This window comes from Oncorhynchus masou, chromosome 5 (genome assembly GCF_036934945.1).
Source record: "Oncorhynchus masou masou isolate Uvic2021 chromosome 5, UVic_Omas_1.1, whole genome shotgun sequence".
NCBI lineage: Eukaryota > Metazoa > Chordata > Actinopteri > Salmoniformes > Salmonidae > Oncorhynchus > Oncorhynchus masou.
The window spans coordinates 64,061,270-64,083,304 of record NC_088216.1 but is presented as its reverse complement, the minus strand read 5'-3'; the positions used below and the strand labels follow the sequence as shown (position 1 = coordinate 64,083,304).

The 22,035-nt window shown below is 43.4% G+C and overlaps 1 protein-coding gene across 2 annotated transcripts in view; it reads right to left on the bottom strand.

Annotated features, from left to right (window-relative positions):
• The window catches only part of LOC135540078 (immunoglobulin superfamily member 21-like), a 297,701-nt gene that overhangs the window by 83,504 nt on the left and 192,162 nt on the right, over positions 1 to 22,035 (bottom strand). For both annotated transcript variants that reach the window (XM_064966417.1, XM_064966418.1), the window contains exon 4: positions 19,699 to 19,817. In XM_064966417.1, the coding sequence (XP_064822489.1) occupies positions 19,699 to 19,817 (119 nt within the window). The remainder of the gene's footprint in view (positions 1 to 19,698; positions 19,818 to 22,035) is intronic.

Genomic DNA, 22,035 nt, shown 5'->3' with positions numbered 1-22,035 from the left:
GGCTGAACTGAGGGCTTGTAGACCTGTTGTAAGGCAGGTCCTCACCAGACATCACCGGCAACAACATTGCCTATGGGCACAAACCCACCGTCGCTGGACCAGACAGGACAGGCAAAAAATGCTCTTCACTGACGAGTCGCGGTTTTGTTTCACCAGGGGTGATGGTCGGATTCGCGTTTATCATCGAAGGAATGAGCGTTACACTGAGGCCAGTACTCTGGAGCGGAATAGATTTGGAGGTGGAGGGTCCGTCATGGTCTGGGGTGGTGTGTCACAGCATCATCGGACTGAGCATGTTGTCATTGCAGGCAATCTCAATGCTGTGCATTACAGGGAAGACATCCTCCTCCCTCATGTGGTACCTTTCCTGCAGGCTCATCCTGACATGACCCTCCAGCATGACAATGCCACCAGCAATACTGCTCGTTCTGTGTGTGATTTCCTGCAAGACAGGAATGTCAGTGTTCGGCCATGGCCAGCGAAGAGCCCAGATCTCAATTCCTTTGAGCACGTCTGGGACCTGTTGGATCGGAGGGTGAAGGCCAGGGCCATTCCCCCCAGAAATGTGCCTTGGTAGAAGAGTGGGGTAACATCTCACAGCAAGAACTGGCAAATCTGGTGCAGTCCATGAGGAGGAGATGCACTGCAGTACTTAATGCAGCTGGTGGTGGCCACACTGTTACTTTTGCTTTTGACCCCCCCTTTGTTCAGGGAAACATTATTCAATTTCTGTTAGTCACATGTCTGTGGAACTTATTCAGTTTATGTCTCAGTTGTTTAAATCTTTTTTTACGTTCATACAACTATTTTCACATGTTAAGTCTGCTGAAAATAAACACAGTTGACAGTGAGAGGACGTTTCTTTTTTTGCTGAGTTTATAATCGGCATAAAAAAAGAAGTTACGTTATCAACCATTGACCAGCAATAAACTAGCTGGTTTCAGGAAAAGAAGGAGCTGAAAAGACCTGATTGTTGCTCCTGGGAGTGTTCTAACCAGCGTAAATGAGTACCACTGAGCCGTGTAGCACGTGGTAAACATCAATAAACATCAGAAAGAAAAGCAATTTCTTCTAAGGAGGTAGAATAAGCAGGAGGGAAAAACAGGTTGGTCATCAGAATGGAAACTATTAGACTGACTGGTCGGATATTACGCTAAGTCCTGCTAATTGGCTAATAAAATTATGATGATTGGTGACCTTATTCCATTAAGAAAACCTTGGGACTTGGAAAGGACATGAACTGGCTATTTTTACAAACAATTCTGCAAATCATCAACAGAGAAAGTATGACCTGAGGAGGACCTTGAGTCTATGTACAATTTCTTTTAACAAGGAAGTAAAAACTACAAGAACATATAACCAGGGTTAGCAAAACATAAGTGTACCCTTTAAAAAAGATGAAGGGTAGTTTTGAAGTCAAGTAAAAACCTTGACAGAGGTCCAGGTCAAGATCTAGTGTAATCTCTGTCAACATTAGTGTGAATGCTGTCTGATGACAGAACATCCCAACAGCTGAGGCCCATTGGAGAAGACGGCCAAAGACTTCCTTTGTTGCTATCCTACATTGGCGCAATAGGGGTGAGTCAGTGAGTGAGTTGGTAGCAATCTGACAAAATGTTGCCTTGGGTTCTGCTTGATGTCAAAACGGCACCTGTACAAATATAAATGTGTGTATGTATAGAAGTGCTCCATGACAACACAAACAGTATTTCTGATTTTCTTTAGGGTAATTACTATTTGTCCCATTTGGAATTAATTGGCAAAAAAACACAGCAGCCCACACTTTTTCAGATAAAGGTTCAAAACGCTGCTTCATAATTGCATGAATCATACAGCATTTCACAGAAAATGTTTAAGGCTTCACATCAACATAAACCAGACATGTTTTTATGTCTTAAAACTTCAGAAAGCTAAAATCATTTTAAAAAAGAAGGCAAAAAGTATTTATTTTTTCTTAACTGATGTGCATACTGCCAGTTCAATTTTGGAGAGGAAAACCTAGAGGAAGTCAATGGGTTGTTTATTTTCCCCTATATTATCACCCTAGGTTTTAGCTCAGAGAGACACAGACATTAAATAATTCAATAAATTTTTTAATACATTTCAGTCTATTTTTACAATGAGCGCTCCAAGCCAACCTATTATAATGGTGCCTTGCTATAAGTTGCTCCCTATCAGAGCACAGTGACTGTTGGGGGTGGTCACTTGATCAGAAGGAACTATTTATGTCAGAACAAAATTATCTTGGTGGAGACTGGGTAGTATGTCTCTCTTAAACTGAAGCAAAAACAAAGACCGGGGCATAAATAGCCAAACCATATGCCACGCGGAGGGGCATTTGTGTGACTCTCATTAAAATATGATACAGACGAAACACAGACCTGAGGAACGTTGGTACCGGATTAGTTAAATGGGTTGAGAGGAGGATGTATTATAGAAGGGAAGAGGACAGATCAGAGAGAGAGTAATGGATAATCACATCAAGGACACTCTGTGTGCTGGTGACCTTAGGCACAGTAATTCACGCACTTCCTAATGCATGTGATGAATCTGGCGTAAACGGCGTCCTTGTCAGGATCTGATGATGATTAGCCCATTGTGTTCCAGTTCTTACCTACGTCAGGCATAGGCTAGGGGTGCTCTACCCTCTCGTAACAAGTATGGGGCACAAGGGGAACAGCCGCCCCATAGCCATCCATCAAAACCCGTCACCGCCCTATCACCAAATTCCGACTGCTAACCCTCATTGCTGTGTCTGCAGGCGTTGCTGTGTTTGGGCATGGCTGGTACGTCATTAATCCCAGCCGTTTATAAACGAGCAGCTAAATATACACAGCGCTTAATTAAAGTTGGGCATCCATTATTGAAGCAAATCCCAGTTTTATGGGATGAGAGAGTAATTAGTCCCTATACACCTTAGAGCTCATCTCAGTGTTCCTGGGTATATAAATACCAGCCCTGCTGCCTCATGAAGGGTATCCTCTAAATTACATCTTTGCGCCATGCAAAGGTTATAACAAAGGATTTCTGGGATTACGTGACATGGCGTTTAAATGCGTCGCATGCCGCCCAAGATGCTCTTTATCAGGAAGGTGAATCTAAGCCTGACATTCAGTCAGCTGATAGGTTTTATAGCCAACACTTGAAACACTGGAGGGCAATAGAACAACAGACTGTTGTCTTAATATGGCTCTCAAGGTTTCTCTGCCAAGGTCAATCTGATCTCTAAGATACAAATTACTACTCCTAATCTTTGAAATGTCACAGAGGAATCACTTTAGGTAATAACAAATGATGACTCTATTTCTACAATTGGGAAAAGAGCTATTGATTTTTTCATTTTGTCTGGAATTTTAATGTCTGGAATTATGACCTTTGCATGTGATGTACAGGAGATAGATATATCACTGGAACTCTAGTAAAGAGAAATTCCATAATCTTTTGTGGTTAGCAGTCAGTAAACTGCACCTCGGGTGCAGTGAATACATCAAAACCAACCCGATCACTGTATTTCTGTACTTCTCACATCAAAAATGACCTTTTCGTATCATATGTATACTAAATGACTTCTCTACCTCATAATTAATTAGTTATTAAAAGCTGGACAATAGAGATGAATTCAAAATGAATTGGCAGATGTCTCACAGCTAAATATCTACAGTGCCCAAGGGTTCTCGTATTTCCATTTCAAACCCCAGCTCTTGGACTCATGATTTGCTCAAGTGAGTTCAACTAGAACAGAGTTGTTTCAAGGTCACTTGCATTGGTGTTAAACTGTCCCTGATAGCAGGTAGGCTACATTGGCACAGGAACTATGGACTCAGTAGAGAAATAGATGTGAGAAACACATGTACTGAATCAAAGCTTTATGCCCAATATGTGACAGATCACCAGCCAACCAGTAAAGTGGACAAAGAGGTAGAAGCTGTAGCAATGAATATGATACATTATGACCCTCTAATGAGTTTGGCGAGATCAGAGCATATAGCCAGGAATAACTGGCAAATAGGACATGTTTTTAATTTCATGACAAAGCAATAAGGCACAAGACGCTGTGCTATATAATGAATGCAGTCACAGGTAAATGGTGTTGTTCGGCCCAACGCGATGCAGAGGCCAATCAACCCATTTACCTGTGACTGTATTCATTATATAGCACTGACTTGCATGCTTTTATAAAATGGTTACTAACATGTAAAAATAACAATGTATTACATATTTTCATTATTACAGAGATGGTTGCCTCACTTCGAGTTCTTAGGAAACTATGCAGCATTTTGTTTTTTTAATGTATTATTTCTTACATTGTTACCCCAGGAAATCTTAAGTCTAATTACAAACTGCCGGGAAGAACTATTGGATATAGGAGCAACGTCAATTTACCAACATTATGACCAGGAATACGCCTTTCCTGAAGCGGATCCTCTGTTTGGACCACCACCCAGGACAATAGATCTAATCCCAGTAGCTGACCCAAGACAAAGGCACCGCAGAAGGGGCAGATGGTGCGGCCTCCTGGTCAGACTCCGAAGACGTACACATCGCCCACCACTCCTGAGTATACTACTCGCCAATCTACAGTCTCTTGACATCAAGGCAGATGAAATTCAAGCAAGGGTTGCCTTCCAGAGAGACATCAGAGACAGTAACATTCTCTGTTTCACGGAAAGATGTCTCTCTCGAGATATGTTGTCGGAATCGGTTCAGCCACCGGGCTTCTCCATGCATCACACCGACAGAGAAAAACACCTCTCTGGGAAGAGGAAGTGTGGGGGTGTATGCTTCATGATTAATGACTCATGGTGAAATTATAACAACATACAGGAACTCAAGTCCTTCTGCTCTCCCGACCTTTAATTCCTTACAATCAAATGCCGACCATTTTACCTACAATGAGAATTCTCGTCAGTTATAGTCACAACTGTGAACATTCCCCCTCAAGAAGACACCAAGATGGCCATCAAGGAACTTCACTGGACTATGTTAACTGGAAACCATATATCCTGAGGATGCATTTATTGTAGCTGGGGATTTTTAACAAAGCAAATTTGAGAATAAGGTTACCTAAATTCTATCAGCATATTGATTGCACTACACACAGGGGTAATACACTCGACTACTGCTACTCTAACTTCCGCGATGCATACAAAGCCTTCCATCAACCTTCCTTTGGGAAAATCCGACCACGACGCCATCTTGCTATTCCCGTCTTATAGGCAGAAACTCAAACAGGATGTAACAGCAACGAGAACCATTAAACGCTGGTCTGACCAATCGGAAGCCACGCTTCAAGATTGTTTTGGTCACGCAGACTGGAATATGTTCCGTTCAGCCTCAGAGAACAACAATGACATACGCTGACTCGGTGAGTGAGTTGATAAAGAGGTGCATTGGAGATGTTGTACCCACTGTCACTATTAAAACCTACCTTAACCAGGAACCATGGATGGATGGCGGCATTCGCGCAATACTGAAAGCGCGAACCACCGCATTTAACCATGGAAAAAGATCTGGGAATATGGCTTAATATAAACAGTGTAGTTATTCCCTCCACAAGGCAATCAAACAATCAACATGCCAATACAGGGAAAAGTGGAGTTACAATTCAAACGGCTCAGATATGGGACATATGTGACAGGGTCTACAGGAAATCACGGACTACAAAAAGAAAACCAGCCACGTCACGGACACTGACGTTACGTACCCGATGTCACAGGAAGGCCAAAAAGATCATCAAGGACTACAACCACCCGAGCCACTGCCTGTTCACACCGCTATCATCCAGAAGGCGAGGTCAGTACAGGTGCATCAAAGCTGGGAACGAGAGACTGAAAAACAGCTTCTATCTCAAGGCCATCAGACTGCTAGACAGCAATCACTAACTCAAATAGGCTGCTGCTACATTGAGATCCAATCACTGGCCATTTTAATAAATGGATCATGAGTCACTTTAAACAATGCCACTTTAATAATGTTTACATATCTTACATTACTCATATCAAATGCATATACTATATTTTATACCGACACACAATTAATCTTCTCCTTTCCCCCTTCTGATGACCAGGTGGCGAATCGCATCTCTGCATGTCTGGCAGACATATCAGTGTGGATGACGGATCACCACCTCAAGCTGAACCTCGGCAAGACGGAGCTGCTCTTCCTCCCGGGGAAGGACTGCCCGTTCCATGATCTCGCCATCACGGTTGACAACTCCATTGTGTCCTCCTCCCAGAGCGCTAAGAACCTTGGCGTGATCCTGGACAACACCCTGTCGTTCTCAACTAACATCAAGGCGGTGGCCCATTCCTGTAGGTTCATGCTCTACAACATCCGACAGAGTACGACCCTGCCTCACACAGGAAGCGGCGCAGGTCCTAATCCAGGCACTTGTCATCTCCCGTCTGGATTACTGCAACTCGCTGTTGGCTGGGCTCCCTGCCTGTGCCATTAAACCCCTACAACTCATCCAGAACGCCGCAGCCCGTCTGGTGTTCAACCTTCCCAAGTTCTCTCACGTCACCCCGCTCCTCCGCTCTCTCCACTGGCTTCCATTTGAAGCTCGCATCCGCTACAAGACCATGGTGCTTGCCTACGGAGCTGTGAGGGGAACGGCACCGCAGTACCTCCAGGCTCTGATCAGGCCCTACACCCAAACAAGGGCACTGCGTTCATCCACCTCTGGCCTGCTCGCCTCCCTACCACTGAGGAAGTACAGTTCCCGCTCAGCCCAGTCAAAACTGTTCGCTGCTCTGGCCCCCCAATGGTGGAACAAACTCCCTCACGACGCCAGGACAGCGGAGTCAATCACCACCTTCCGGAGACACCTGAAACCCCACCTCTTTAAGGAATACCTAGGATAGGATAAAGTAATCCTTCTCACCCCCCCCCCTTAAATGATTTAGATGCACTATTGTAAAGTGGCTGTTCCACTGGATGTCATAAGGTGAATTCACCAATTTGTAAGTCGCTCTGGATAAGAGCGTCTGCCAAATGACTTAAATGTTAAATGTTAAATATTAATACCATCTATTGCACATTGCCTATGCCGCTCGGCCATCACAAATCCATATATTTATATGTACATATAAATATATGGATCCATATAAGGGGGGGGGGCGGTCTGTGCATATTTGTAAACAACAGCTGGTGCACGGAATCTGAGGAAGTCTCTAGATTGTGATCGCCTGAAGTAGAGTATATTGTGATCAATTGAAGGATTCTTCGGATGGCAATGAGGAGTATACCACATCAGTCACTGGCTTTATCAATAAGAGCATTGAGGACGTTGTCCCCACAGTGACTGTACGTACATACCCCAACCAGAAGCCATGGAGTACAGGCAACATTCGCACTGAGCTAAAGGGCAGAGCTGCCGCTTTCAAGGTGCGGGACTCTAACCCGGAAGCTTACAAGAAATACTGCTATGCCCTGCGACTCACCATCAAACAGGCAAAGCGTCAATACAGGGCTAAGTTGAATCATACTACACCGGCTCCGAAGCTCAACTTACGTGGCAGGGCTTGCAAACTATTACAGACTACAAAGGGAAGCACAGCCGTGAGCTGCCTAGTGACACGAGCCTACCAGACGAGCTAAATCACTTCTATGCTCGCTTCGAGGCAAGCAACACTGAGGCATGCATGAGAGCATCAGCTGTTCCGGATGACTGTGTGATCACGCTCTCTGTAGCCGGCGTGAGTAAAACCTTTAAACAGGTCAACATACACAAGGCTGTGGGGCCATAAGACATGTGCTCCGGGCATGTGCTGACCAACTGGCAGGTGTCTTCACTGACATTTTCAACATGTCCCTGATTGAGTCTGTATTACCAACATGTTTCAAGCAGAACACCATAGTACCTGTGCCCAAGAACACTAAGGTAACCTGCCTCAATGACCACAGACCTGTAGCACTCACATCAGTAGCCATGAAGTGCTTTGAAAGGCTGGTAATGGCTCAAAACAACACCATTATCTCAGAAACCCTAGACCCACTCCAATTTGCATTCCGCCCAAACAGATCCACAGATGATGCAATCTCTATTGCACAGAGACGTGGCCGGATGGTGCCAGTATAACAACCTATCCGTCAATGTAACCAAGATGAAGGAGATGATTGTGGACTACAGGAAAAGGAGGACCGAGCACAACCCCATTCTCATCAACGGGGCAGTAGTGGAGCAGGTTGAGAGCTTCAAGTTCCTTGGTGTCCACATCACCAACAAACTAGAATGGTCCAAACACATCAAGACAATCGTGAAGAGGGCACGACAAAGCCTATTCCCCCTTAGGAAACTAACGCTCTAACCACTAGGCTACCTATGCATAGTCAAATAACCATATATTCATGTACATACTACCTCGATCAGCCTGACTAACCGGTGTCTGTATGTAGCCTCGCTACTTCTATAGCCTCGCTACTGTATATAGCCTCGCTACTGTATATAGCCTCCCTACTGTATATAGCCTACCTACTGTATATAGCCTCACTACTGTATATAGCCTCCCTACTGTATATAGCCTCCCTACTTCTATAGCCTCGCTACTCTATATAGCCTCCCTACTGTATATAGCCTCCCTACTGTATATAGCCTCCCTAGTGTATATAGCCTCCTTACTTCTATAGCCTCCCTACTGTATATAGCCTCCCTACTGTATATAGCCTCCCTACTGTATATAGCCTCCCTACTGTATATAGCCTCCCTACTTCTATAGCCTCCCTACTGTATATAGCCTCCCTACTGTATATAGCCTCCCTACTGTATATAGCCTCCCTACTTCTATAGCCTCCCTACTGTATATAGCCTCCCTACTGTATATAGCCTCCCTACTGTATATAGCCTCCCTACTTCTAGAGCCTCAATACTGTATATAGCCTCCCTACTGTATATAGCCTCGCCACTGTACATAGCCTCCCTACTGTATATAGCCTCCCTACTGTATATAGCCTTGCTACTGTATATAGCCTCGCTACTGTATATAGCCTCCCTACTTCCATAGCCTCGCTACTGTATATAGCCTCCCTACTTCTATAGCCTCCCTACTGTATATAGCCTCCCTACTTCTATATACTCCCTACTGTATATAGCCTCCCTACTTCTATAGCCTCCCTACTGTATATAGCCTCCCTACTGTATATAGCCCCCCTACTTCTATAGCCTCCCTACTGTATATAGCCTCCCTACTGTATATAGCCTCCCTACTGTATATAGCCTCCCTACTGTATATAGCCTCCCTACTGTATATAGCCTCCCTACATCTATAGCCTCGCTACTGTATATAGCCTCGCTACTGTATATAGTTTCCCTACTGTATATAGCCTCGCTACTGTATATAGCCCCCCTACTGTATATAGCCTCCCTACTGTATATAGCCTCGCTACTGTATATAGCCTCCCTACTGTATATAGCCTCGCTACTGTATATAGCCTCCCTACTGTATATAGCCTCCCTACTGTATATAGTCTCCCTACTCTATATAGCCTCCCTACTGTATATAGCCTCCCTACTGTATATAGCCTCACTACTGTATATAGCCTCCCTACTGTATATAGCCTCCCTACTGTATATAGCCTCCCTACTGTATATAGCCTCCCTACTGTATATTGCCTCCCTACTGTATATAGCCTCCCTACTGTATATAGCCTCCCTACTTCTATAGCCTCGCTACTGTATATAGCCTCCCTACTGTATATAGCCTCCCTACTGTATATAGCCTCCCTACTGTATATAGACTCCCTACTGTATATAGCCTCCCTACTGTATATAGCCTCCCTACTGTATATAGCCTCCCTACTGTATATAGACTCCCTACTGTATATAGCCTCCCTACTGTATATAGCCTCCCTACTTCTATAGCCTCGCTACTGTCTATAGCCTCCCTACTGTATATAGCCTCCCTACTGTATATAGCCTCCCTACTGTATATAGCCTCGCTACTGTATATAGCCTCCCTACTGTATATAGCCCCCCTACTGTATGTAGCCTCCCTACTGTATATAGCCTCCCTACTGTATATAGCCTCGCTACTGTATATAGCCTCCCTACTGTATATAGCCTAGCTACTATATATAGCCTCCCTACTGTATATAGCCTCCCTACTGTATATAGCCTCCCTACTGTATATAGCCTCGCTACTGTATATAGCCTCGCTACTGTATATAGCCTCCCTACTGTTTATAGCCTCCCTACTGTATATAGCCTCCCTACTGTATATAGCCTCGCTATTGTATATAGCCTCCCTACTGTATATAGCCTCCCTACTGTATATAGCCTCCCTACTGTATATAGCATCCCTACTGTATATAGCCTCCCTACTGTATATAGCCTCCCTACTGTATATAGCCTCCCTACTGTTATAGCCTCCCTACTGTATATACCCCGCTACTGATTTTCACAGTTTTTTTTTCTGTACTAGCAGTTTGGCCCACTTCTTTTGTGCAAACTGTTCCAGTTCTCCCAGATTTGAAGGGTGCCTTCTCCAAACTGCTGTTTTCAGATCTCTACACAAGTTTTCAATGGGATTTACAGTAGATCTGGACTCATTGCTGGCTACTTCAGAACAGTCCAGCATTTTGTCTTGAACCATTCCTGGTAGCTTTTTGAAGTGTGTTTGGGCTCATTGTCCTACTGAAAGATCTATGACCTTCGACTGAGACCCAGCTTTCTGACACTGGGTGCGACATTGCGCTCCAAATTGCCTTGGGATTCTCCTGATTTCATGATGACATGCACACGTTCAAGGCACCCCGTGCCAGAGGCAGCAAAGCAACCCCAAAACATCACTGAATCTCCTCCATGTTTGACTGTAGGGAAGGTGTTCTTTTCATTGAAGGTTTCATTTTGTTTTCTGTAAATGTAGAGATGGTGTGCTTTACCAAAAAGCCATAATTTGGTCTCATCTGTCCACAGGACATACTCCCAGAAGGATTTTTAGCATGTTCAGGTGTGTTTTGCCAAATTGCAGTCAAGCTTTCTGTCTCTCTCTCAGCAGTGGTGGTCTCCTACCATATAACCCCCTTTCATTGAGTTGGCGACGGATGATGCGAGTTGAAATTGTCATACCTTGTGTCTGAAGGTCAGCTTGAATCTGTGTGGCAGTTGATCGAGGTGCATTCTCTACCATTCAAAAAAATACTTTGCTGCGATTTTCCATCAAGTTTTCTCTTGCGACCATGTCCAGTGAGGTTGGCTACAGTGGCATGGGCCTTAACCTCTTGAATCTATAGGGGCGCTATTTCATTATTGGATAAAAAAACGTGCCCGTTTTAAGCGCAATATTTTGTCACAAAAAGATGCTCGACTATGCATATAATTGACAGCTTTGGAAAGAAAACACTGACGTTTCCAAAACGGCAAAGATATTATCTGTGAGTGCCCCAGAACTGATGCTACAGGCGAAACCAAGATGAAACTTCAAACAGGAAATGAGCAGGATTTTTGAGGCTCTGTTTTTCATGAAGAACTTCAGATGTTTTCAATGAGGAGACTCTCAGTTAGATAGCAAATGTTCAGTTTTTCAAAAAAATATTATTTGTGTAGGACAAATCGCTCCGTTTTGTTCACGTTTGCTATGAAAAAAACCTGTATCCAGTTATAGCCTCAAGCTCTTTAGCATAACGTAACGTTAACTATTTATGAAAATCGCAAATGAAATTAAATTAATGTGCTAGCTCTCAAGCTTAGCCTTTTCTTAACAACACTGTCCTCTCAGATTTTCAAAATATGCTTTTGAACCATAGCAAAACAAGCATTTGTGATAGCTAGCGTAGCACTTAGCGTAGCATTTAGCGGGCAACATTTGCACAAAAACCGGAAAAGGATTCAAATATAATCATTTACTTTTGAAGAACTTCGGATGTTTTCAATGAGGAGACTCTCAGTTACATAGCAAATGTTCAGTTTTTCCTGAAAGATTCTTTGTGTAGGAGAAATAGCTCCGTTTTGTACATCACGTTTGGGTACCAAAAGAAAACAGTCATCAAAACGGCGAACTGTTTTCCAAATTAACTCCATAATATCGACTGAAACACGGCAAACGCTGTTTAGAATCAATCCTCAATGTGTTTTTCACATATCTCTTCATTGATATATCGTTCGTGGTAGTCTCCTTTCTCCGGTGAATCGCTTGGAAAAAGACGTGCAGTTGAAGATGACGCACCAATTTCGACGGAGGACACCGGGCGGACACCTGGCAAATGTAGTCTCTTATGGTCAATCTTCCAATGATATGCCTACAAATACGTCACAATGCTGCAGAAACCTTGGGGAAACGATAGATCGGGCAGGCTCATTCCTTGCGCATTCACAGCCATATAAGGAGACAATGAAAAACAGAGCCTCAAAAATCCTGCTCATTTCCTGGTTGAAGTTTTATCTTGGTTTTGCCTGTAGCATCTGTTCTGGGGCACTCAAAGGCACGGTGTTTCCTCCGACACATTGGTGCAGCTGGCTTCCGGGTTGGATGCGCGCTGTGTTAAGAAGCAGTGCAGCTAGGTTGGGTTGTGTATTGGAGGACGCATGACTTTCAACCTTCGTCTCTCCCGAGCCCGTACGGGAGTTGTAGCGATGCAACCTTGGTTAGTGGGCACTGCGCCCGGCCCGCCACAGGCGTCGCTGGTGCGCGATGAGACAAGGACATCCCTACCGACCAAGCCCTCCCTAAACCGGACGACGCTAGGCCAATTGTGCGTCACCCCACGGACCTCCCGGTCGTGGCCGGTTACAACAGAGCCTGGGCTCGAACCCAGAGTCTCTGATGGCACAGCTGGTGCTGCAGTACAGCACCCTTAACCACTGCGCCACCCGGGAGGTGACTTTGTTGTCCTTAAGCCATTTTGCCACAACTTTGGAAGTATGCTTGAGGTCATTGTCCATTTGGAAGACCCATTTGCAACAAAGGTTTAACTTCCTGACTGATGTCTTGAGATGTTGCTTCAATATATCCACGTAATTGTCCTGCCTCATGATGCCATCTATTTTGTGAAGTGCACCAGTCCCTCCTGCAGCAAAGCACCCCCACAACATGATGCTGCCACCATCATGCTTCACGGTTGGGATGGTGTTCTTCAGCTTGAAAGCCTCCTTTTCCCTCCAAACATAACGATGGCCAAACAGTTCAAATTTTTTTTCATCAGACCATGTACAAATTTTGTCCCCATGTGCAGTTGCAAACCGTAGTCTGGCTTTATGGCGGTATTTGAGCAGTGGCTTCTTCCTTGCTGTGCGGCCTTTCAGGATATGTCAATATAGGATATAGATACTTTTGCACCTGTTTCCTCCAGAATCTTCACAAGGTCCTTTGCTGTTGTTCTGGGATTGATTTGCACTTTTCGCACCAAAATATGTTCATCTCTAGGAGACAGAACGCGTCTCCTTCCTGAGTGGTATGACAGCTGCGTTGTCCCATAGTGTTATTACTTGCATACTATTGTTTATACAGATGAACGTAGTACCTTCAGACGATTGGAAATTGCTCCCAAGGATGAACCAGACTTGTCGAGCTCTACAATTTATTTTCTGAGGTCTTGGCTGATTTCTTTTCATTTGCCATGATGTCAAGGAAAGATGCACTGAGTTTGAATGTACTCCTTGAAATACATCCACAGGTACACCTCCAAATTACTCAAATAATATCAATTAGCCTATCAGAAGCTCCTAAAGCCATGACATAATTATCTGGAATTTTCCATGCTGTTAAAAGGCACAGTCAACTTAGTGGATGTAACCTTCTGACCCACTGGAATTGTGACACATCTAGTTATAAGTGGAATAATCTGTCTGTAAACAATTGTTGGAAAAATTACTTGTTTCATGCACAAACTAGATGTCCTAACCGACTGGCCAAAACTATAGTTTGTTAACAAGAAATTTGTGGAGTGGTTGAAAAACGAGTTTTATTGACTCCAACCAAAGTGTATGTAAAGTTATGACTTCAACTGTATTAATTTCAACAGTTGTTTCGAAGAAATGGTGATTATATGAAAAAAGTGCAAGGGTGACAATATTTTTTTCCACGTTTTTTGAAGATTCTCATCACAAATAGTAGGCAGTCTAAAGCAGCAGTTGAAAAAGACATAAGGAATAATAGAGCACCGGCACGAGCGATGCTAAATTAACTCGTCTGTTGTCAGATTATGCTTACCGCTCAGGTAACGTAATGTAGCAGGCGTAAAAGGAACCCCTGAAACAAGATCCTCCACATTCTGGTCAATAAAAAAAAATGGGGGGAGAGGTTCTCTTCTGCACTGTTCAATCAATCCAGTAAATGTGGAGAAGGAATTACAGTGGCTTGCAAAAGTATTCACCTCCCTTGGCATTGTTCCCATTTTGTGGCTGGGGTTATATCCTGCCTGTTTGGCCCTGTCCGGGGGTATCATCGGATGGGGCCACAGTGTCTCCTGACCCCTCCTGTCTCAGCCTCCAGTATTTATGCTGCAATAGTTTGTGTCGGGGGGCTAGGGTCAGTCTGTTATATCTGGAGTATTTCTACTGTCTTATCCAGTGTCCTGTGTGAATTGCTCGCTCTAATTCTATCTTTCTTTCTCTCTCTCTCTCGGAGGACCTGAGCCGTAGGACCATGCCTCAGGACTACCTGGCCTGATGACTCCTTGCTGTCTCCAGTCCACCTGGCCGTGCTGCTGCTCCAGTTTCAACTGTTCTGCCTGCGGCTATGGAACCCTGACCTGTTCACTGGACGGGCTACCTGTCCCAGACCTGCTGTTTTCAACTCTCTAGAGACAGCAGGAGCAGTAGAGATACTCTCAATGATCGACTATGAAAAGCCAACTGACATTTACCCCTGATGTGCTGACTTGCTGAACCCTCGACAACTACTGTGATTATTGTTATTTGACCATGCTGGTCATTTATGAACATTTGAACATCTTGGCCATGTTCTGTTATAATCTCCACCCGGCACAGCCAGAAGAGGACTGGCCAACCCTCATAGCCCGATTCCTCTCTAGGTTTCTTCCTAGGTTTTGGCCTTTCTGGTTTTTCCAAACCACCGTGCTTCTACACCTGCATTGCTTGCTGTTTGGGATTTTAGGCTGGGTTTCTGTACAGCTCTTTGATATATCAGCTGATGTAAGAAGGGTTATATAAATACATTTGATTTTGATTTGTTGCCTTATAACTTGGAATTAAAATGTATTTTGGGGGGGGGTTGTATCATCTGATTTACACAACATGCCTACCACTTTGAAGATGCAAAATATGTTTTATTGTGAAACAAACAACAAATAAGACAAAAAAATAACTTGTGCGTACATAATTATTCACCCCCCCAAAGTCTATACTTTGTAGATACACCTTTTGCAGCATTTACAGCTGCAAGTCTATTGGGGTATGTCTCTATAAGCTTGGCACAGCTAGCTACTGGGATTTTTGTCCATTCTTCAAAGCAAAACCGCTCCAGCTCCTTTAAGTTGGATGGGTTCTGTTTGTGTACAGCAATCTTTATGTCATACCATAGATTCTCAATTGGATTGAGGTCTGGACCTTGACTAGGCCATCCCAAGACATTTAAATGTTTCCCCTTAAACCATGCGAGTGTTGCTTTAGCAGAATGCTTAGGGTCATTGTCCTCCTGGAAGGTGAACCTCTGTCCCAGCCTCAAATCTCTGGAAGACTGGAACAGGTTTCCCTCAAGAATTTCCCTGTATTTAGCATCATCCATCATTCCTTCAAGTATGACCAGTTTCCCAGTCCCTGCAAATGAAAAACATACCCACAGCATGATGCTGCCACCACCATGCTTCACCGTGGGGGTGTTGTTCACGGAGTGATGAGGTGTTGGATTTGCGCCAGACATAGCGTTTTCCTTGATGGCCAAAAAGCAACATTTTTGTCTCATCTGGCCAGAGTACCTTCTTTCGTATGTTTGAAGAGTCTCCCACATGCCTTTTGGCGAACACCAAATGTGCTTGCTTATTTATTTTTTTATTTTTTCTGGCCACCCTTCCGTAAAGCCCAGCTCTGTGGAGTGTACAGCTTAAAATGGTCCTTTGGACAGATACTCCAATCTCTGCTGTGGTGGTTTGCAGCTCCTTCAGGGTTATCTTTGGTCTCTTTCTTGCCTCTCTGATTAATGCCCTCCTTGCCTGGTCCGTGAGTTTTGGTGGAGGACCGGTTTGTTGTGGTGCCATATTCTTTCCATTTTTTAGTAATGGATTTAATGGTGCTCCGTCAGATAAGTTTCAGATATTTTTTATAACACAACCCTGATCTGTACTTCTCCACAACTTTGTCCCTGACCTGTTTGGAGAGCTCCTTGATCTTCATGGTGCTGCTTGCTTGGTGGTGCCCCTTGCTGAGTGGTATTGCAGACTCTGGGGCCTTTCAGAACAGGTGTATATATACTGAGATCATGTGAGAGATCATGTGACACTTAGATTGCACACAGGTGCACTTTATTTAACTAATTATGTGACTTGAAATGAATGGGTTGCACCATATCTTATTTAGGGGCTTCATAGCAAAAATGGTGAATACATATGAACGCACCACTTTCTGTTTTTTAATTTACATTTTTTTAAGTGTTTTTTTTATTTTTTTCTCTTCACTAATTTGGACTATTTTGTGTATGTCCATTACATGATATCCAAATAAAAATCAATTTAAATTACAGGCTGTAATGCAACAAAATAGGAGAATGCCAAGGGGGATGAATATTTTTGTAAGGCACTGTAAGTTGCCGTGTCGCCATGTTAACATCCAAAAGCGGACTTTGCATCACAGGCTCTTCTTCCATTTCCCCTGAAAATCGGAACATCCGGTTGTTGTCGACTCCACTAAGGGTGCTCTTCCAATATACATGCTCGGGCTGCCTAGACCAGCTCGGTAGCCTATAAGTAAGGTACTTGCATGTTCATTGAGAAGTTAAATAGAAGTTAGTAGGGCCTGTGTGTGGTTAAAACGCACATTGTTTTTTTTGCCCTAATGCTAAACTCCAGTGTTGAGTTACTGTACATCATTTTTTCAGGAACTAGTGCCTACAATATGGCAGCAACTATAAAGATTAACTTACATCATCACACAAAACACTGTTTGTTTTTGTGCCAATGCAATGTCTTTATTTTAATTTTATTTAACTAGGCAAGTCAGCTACGAACAAATACTTGTTTACTATGATGGCCTACCTCCCCGGCCAAACCCTCCCCTAACCTGGATGACGCTGGGCCAATTGTGCGCCACACAATTGATCCCGATCACAGCCAGTTGTGATACAGCCTGGGAATGAACAAAGTGCTAGAGGCGTCTGTAGAGACGGCTCTAGCACTGCAATGCCCTGCCATAGACCGCTGCCCCACTCAGGAGGTCTAAGGGCTGCGTCCTGCTTGTGCAACTCCATTTATACTTTACATATGACAAAGAAGGTTGTATAGCCTTCAATAATTATTTTTGAGAACGTTCGTTCAAATTGCCACAGGGTTTTATTTCAGCTGTTCAGAAATATGAGGTAGAGATGGACTACATCAGAGGTAGGAAATCCTGGAGTGCCACAGGTACTGCAGCATTTTGTTCCAACTAGGCACCACAACTGACCAACTGAGCTAATTGATCAGTTCAGTGATTGACCAAATTCAACACATGTGGTCTTCTAGGTTGGTTAAATTAAAATACAAGAAGTGCCTGCAGCACTCCAGGACCAGGTGAGTCAAGAGAGAAACGTAAAGGGAGGGGGAGTGTGAGCAGCTGAATGTGATCCGGATCCTTAACCTTGATAAAGAGGATTCCAGAAGGGCGGGCGGGGCCGAAAACTCCCTATTTGTTGAATATTGTTTTTCCACATTGCTTTAGCGTAGTTGTCAATGCCAACAACTGGATGCTTCCGATTTTCAGGGATATAGAACTCAAATGTGTTCTCCAGCGCTCTCTAGCCAGTGAAACTTTTCACTCCATTGGAGAAAAAAGACACCAGAAAACAAATGTTCTTTTCTTTTGCATATCTTTGAGATGTAGTTTTAGTAGAAAACTGTCACCATTGGCTATAATAGCATTGCCTTAATATTCCTCAAGGCAGAGGTCTCCCATGCCTTGAGGCATCACCAAACCACTGTGAATTTAAGCAGTTGAGGATGAAAGCAAAGACATCTCAAATGTTCCCAGAGTGAAAGATAGTGGCAGAGGTACCAAGAGTTCGAGGTTTGGCCTTCTGAAACTGAGTGATTTCATTTCTTGGCAGGGAATTCATTAAAATGATAATTCTTATTTATGAAGCCCTTTAAGAAATTGAAATACTCTCCATGTACTGCCTCCTATTAATTAACTTTTTCCTCTCATTTTCTTTCTTTCTCCCTTCTCCTTTTTTTCTCACTTCCAAGTGAACTTGGCACACTAATAGGTTATGAATAATTCTGTTTCAGTTTAGACGGCAATTAGCCACAATGCCAGAGGCCATTCTTCTTCTCCTCCACCAGTGGAGATTTAACACCCAGCTGATAGTCCTCACACTTTCCCCTGGCTGTATCATTCATATTTCTCCACCACCACCACCACTCCTAAACGATTAAGGGGTTCACTTGGGCTGAATCCTCTCCCATTGATAAAGATCTGTTCATTGACGTCTGTGAAGAGTCAATCCGGTTTGGTATCTCAGGTTTATTGAATGGTTTTATGTCATTCTGGGAAAGTGAAGGTCAGCGATGGAGCTATGAGAACCAGAAGTAGTCTTTGAGTAAACCTGCAGCTTAATGTCAACAGCCATTGGCAATATGGCAAATGAACAAAATATGCTAATGGTCTAACCATGTCTTTGTGTTTTTCTTTGTCTTCTGTTTGTCTGAGAAATATTACTGTTAACTAATAATAGCGATAGGCTGTACATAAGAAGTCTTGCTGCCGGACTTTAAATGCCAGTGAGCCAGCTGTCATTAGAGAAAGTTACACCAACAATTATGCCAAAGAGTGAGTGAGAAAAGCAGCTCCTCAGGTCACTGGCAGAAACATGGGAAGAAGAAGAAACACGTCATTCTCCAAAATAGCAGTGAAATGGGTTTGTAATTATACAGAGAGAGGATGGGAGGACAGGTTCAAATCCTGGTCTTCACAGTGTTCTCAGAGGCGGCATTAGAGAGGGGAAAGGTTCAGGTTATTTTGTCTTTCTTTTTTGGCAGTCATGTATTCTGTTAGTAGGGAACTTGGGGTTCAGTAGGGGTAGGTGAAATTGTGTTACAGTTTGATATAGTCCAATCTCCAAACAAACAGGGCCTCTGCTGACACATACACTCATTATCACACTGAGACAGAGTGTCAACCATCAAACTTGCTGAGCACACCATATGAGAAATGTTCACTACAAGTCAGAGAAGGGGAGCTAAGGGTAATGATGATGATTATGATTATTAGCTTAAACCTGATGATTCTTCTTCTTTGTCAAAACTTGACAGTTCTACATTTTTAGAACTGCATTCAGTTCTGTAGTACAACTGTCCGTAGTGTGTATCAGTAGTGCATGTCAACTTGAACCTATTTGACATTTCCTCCAGCCTGTCCAACTACTCTCATGGCTGTCTGTCTGCTACCTTCACTCACAAGAAGTGCTGAGGTAGATTTCTTGTCATTTTTTGCTGCTTTAATGTATTTCCACAGAACAGAACATGTTGATTAATGTTGCAGAACGTCAGAGTAGAACAGAGCTAAACATTTTTGCATATGCACAGTCACGGGCTGACTACAGAGTATAAATTACTTACACATAACGGTGAGAAAGACATTTCCCGATGCCAAGACCACCTTTTCTCTCGTTGCTCGGTCGTAGATGCCCACGTGGCACTCATAAGGCCCATTGTCCGAGATCCGAACCTCCGGGAGCCTGCAGAGACATGACAGAAAAAAACTTAAGTAAAAACACACACAATAATAAAAACATTTACACTACCGGTCAAAAGTTTTAGAACACCTACTCACAGCAAAGTGCAGTCGCAAAAATCATCAAGCGCTACGATGAAACTGGCTCTCATGAGGACCGTCACAGAAATGGAAGACAGAGTTACCTCTGCTGCAGAGAATAGTTAAGTTAATTATAGTTACCAGCCTTAGAAATTACAGCCAAAATAAATGCTTCACATAGCGCAAGTAACAGACACATCTCAACAATTCAGAGGAGACTGCATGAATCAGGATTTCATGGTCGAATTGCTACAAACAAACCACTACTAAAGGACACCAATAAGAAGAAGGTACTTGCTTGGGCCAAGAAACACAAGCTAAGGACATTAGACAGGTGGAAATTTGTCCTTTGGTCTGAGATTTTTGATTCCAATCGCTGTGTCTTTGTGAGACGCGTTGTGGGTGAACGGATGATCTCCGCATGTGTATTTCCCAACGTAAACCATGGAGGAGTTATGGTGTGGGGGTGCTTTGCTGGTGACACTGTCTATGATTTATTTACAATTCAAGGTACACTTAACCATAATGGCTACCACAGCATTCTGCAGTGATAAGCCATCCCATCTGGTTAGGGCTTAGTGGGACTATCATTTGTTTTGCAACAGGACAATGACCCAACACACCTCCAGGCTGCATCAGATGACCTGGCCTCCACAATCCCCCGACCTCAACCAAATTGAGACAGTTTGGGATGAGTGGGACAGCAGAATGAAGGAAAATCAACCAACATCTAATCAGCTCCTTCAAGACTGTTGGAAAAGCATTCCAGGTGAAGCTGATTGAGAGAATGCCAAAAGTGTGCAAAGCTGTCATCAAGGCAAAGGGTGGCTAATTTGAAGAATCTCAAATTTAAAATATTATTTTGATTCGTTTAACACTTTTTTGGTTACTACTTGATTGCATATGTGTTATTTCAAAGTGTTGAAGTCTTCACTATTATTCTAGAATATAGAAAATTGTAAAAATAAAGAAAAACCCTTGAATGAGAAGGTGCACTAAAACTTTTGACCGGTAGTGTACATTGATTTTATTTCATAATACATTATTTTCTCAGACAGGAAATAGTTTGGACATATTGAAGTAGAAATCAATATTGAAGTGGAATTCAGTTAATTCATTCCACTTGCAAATTGCATGACTGTCCTTCATAGTGTTCCTGCTTTTGTCCCTAGTGAATGATGTCGAAAGGAGGTGAACAACAGACATGCACATGTCAGAATACAACATTTTTGTTCTCTTGTTGAAATTCATGAAGCAATAATTTGACCAAAACGTAATTCTTTTTTCAGGAGCAACGCCTCCATGTTAGTTTGGAGAAATGAAGGACAGCAAATTATTCAGGCAGCCAGCAGATTACCAGGAAACGGCCATTTTTGAAAGGCCTGTGAGCTCAATCTGTATTCTGTTTCCGCCTAATGTGTCAACAGCGATAATCAAAGTGAGACACCACCAGACGCATATAGGCCCTGTGATTCATTTCTACAAAACGGGAACAATTGTCCTTGCCGCCCGGCTGTTTCAGAGGGAGACCTCTGTTGGAACAGCGGCAGGGCACTCAGAGCACCGTAGCTCTGATGAGTTCAGCAGTGTGGGGGGGTAAAATTAGATAATACTGTTGGAGAACAGTCAACCCTGTGTGGGGCCATCGTGCACCCTTCCCACCCTCAGCCTGTATAGAGCACACGTCCACAATCACTATGGAGAGGCCCCATGGGTCAACGGTTGCTGATGCTGACTGATAGAGACTCAGTGGCAGTCACATTCTACCATAAACTATGCATTTCTAATCCTATACCTAATCTCTTACATGACATGGCTGTTTTAATGTTGAATTCAACAATGGTCTCCAGCTTCAAAACACTTCACCAACATGATAGTCACACAATGATTGACTGACAGCAAGCTCATTTATATTGAATGGGGGCAAAATGGGAGTCCACTGTGCATCTCACACACATTGCTCTCATTCAGCCACTCATTTTTCCAGCATGTCAGATCACATCAATCAATCAAATGTATTTATAAAGCCCTTTTTACATCAGCCGATGTCACAAAGTGCTCTGGATCCTGACCAGATGTTCCTTCCACTGGAATTTGTTTCACAAATTAATCCTGATGTAATAACAATGTTGACCACAAAA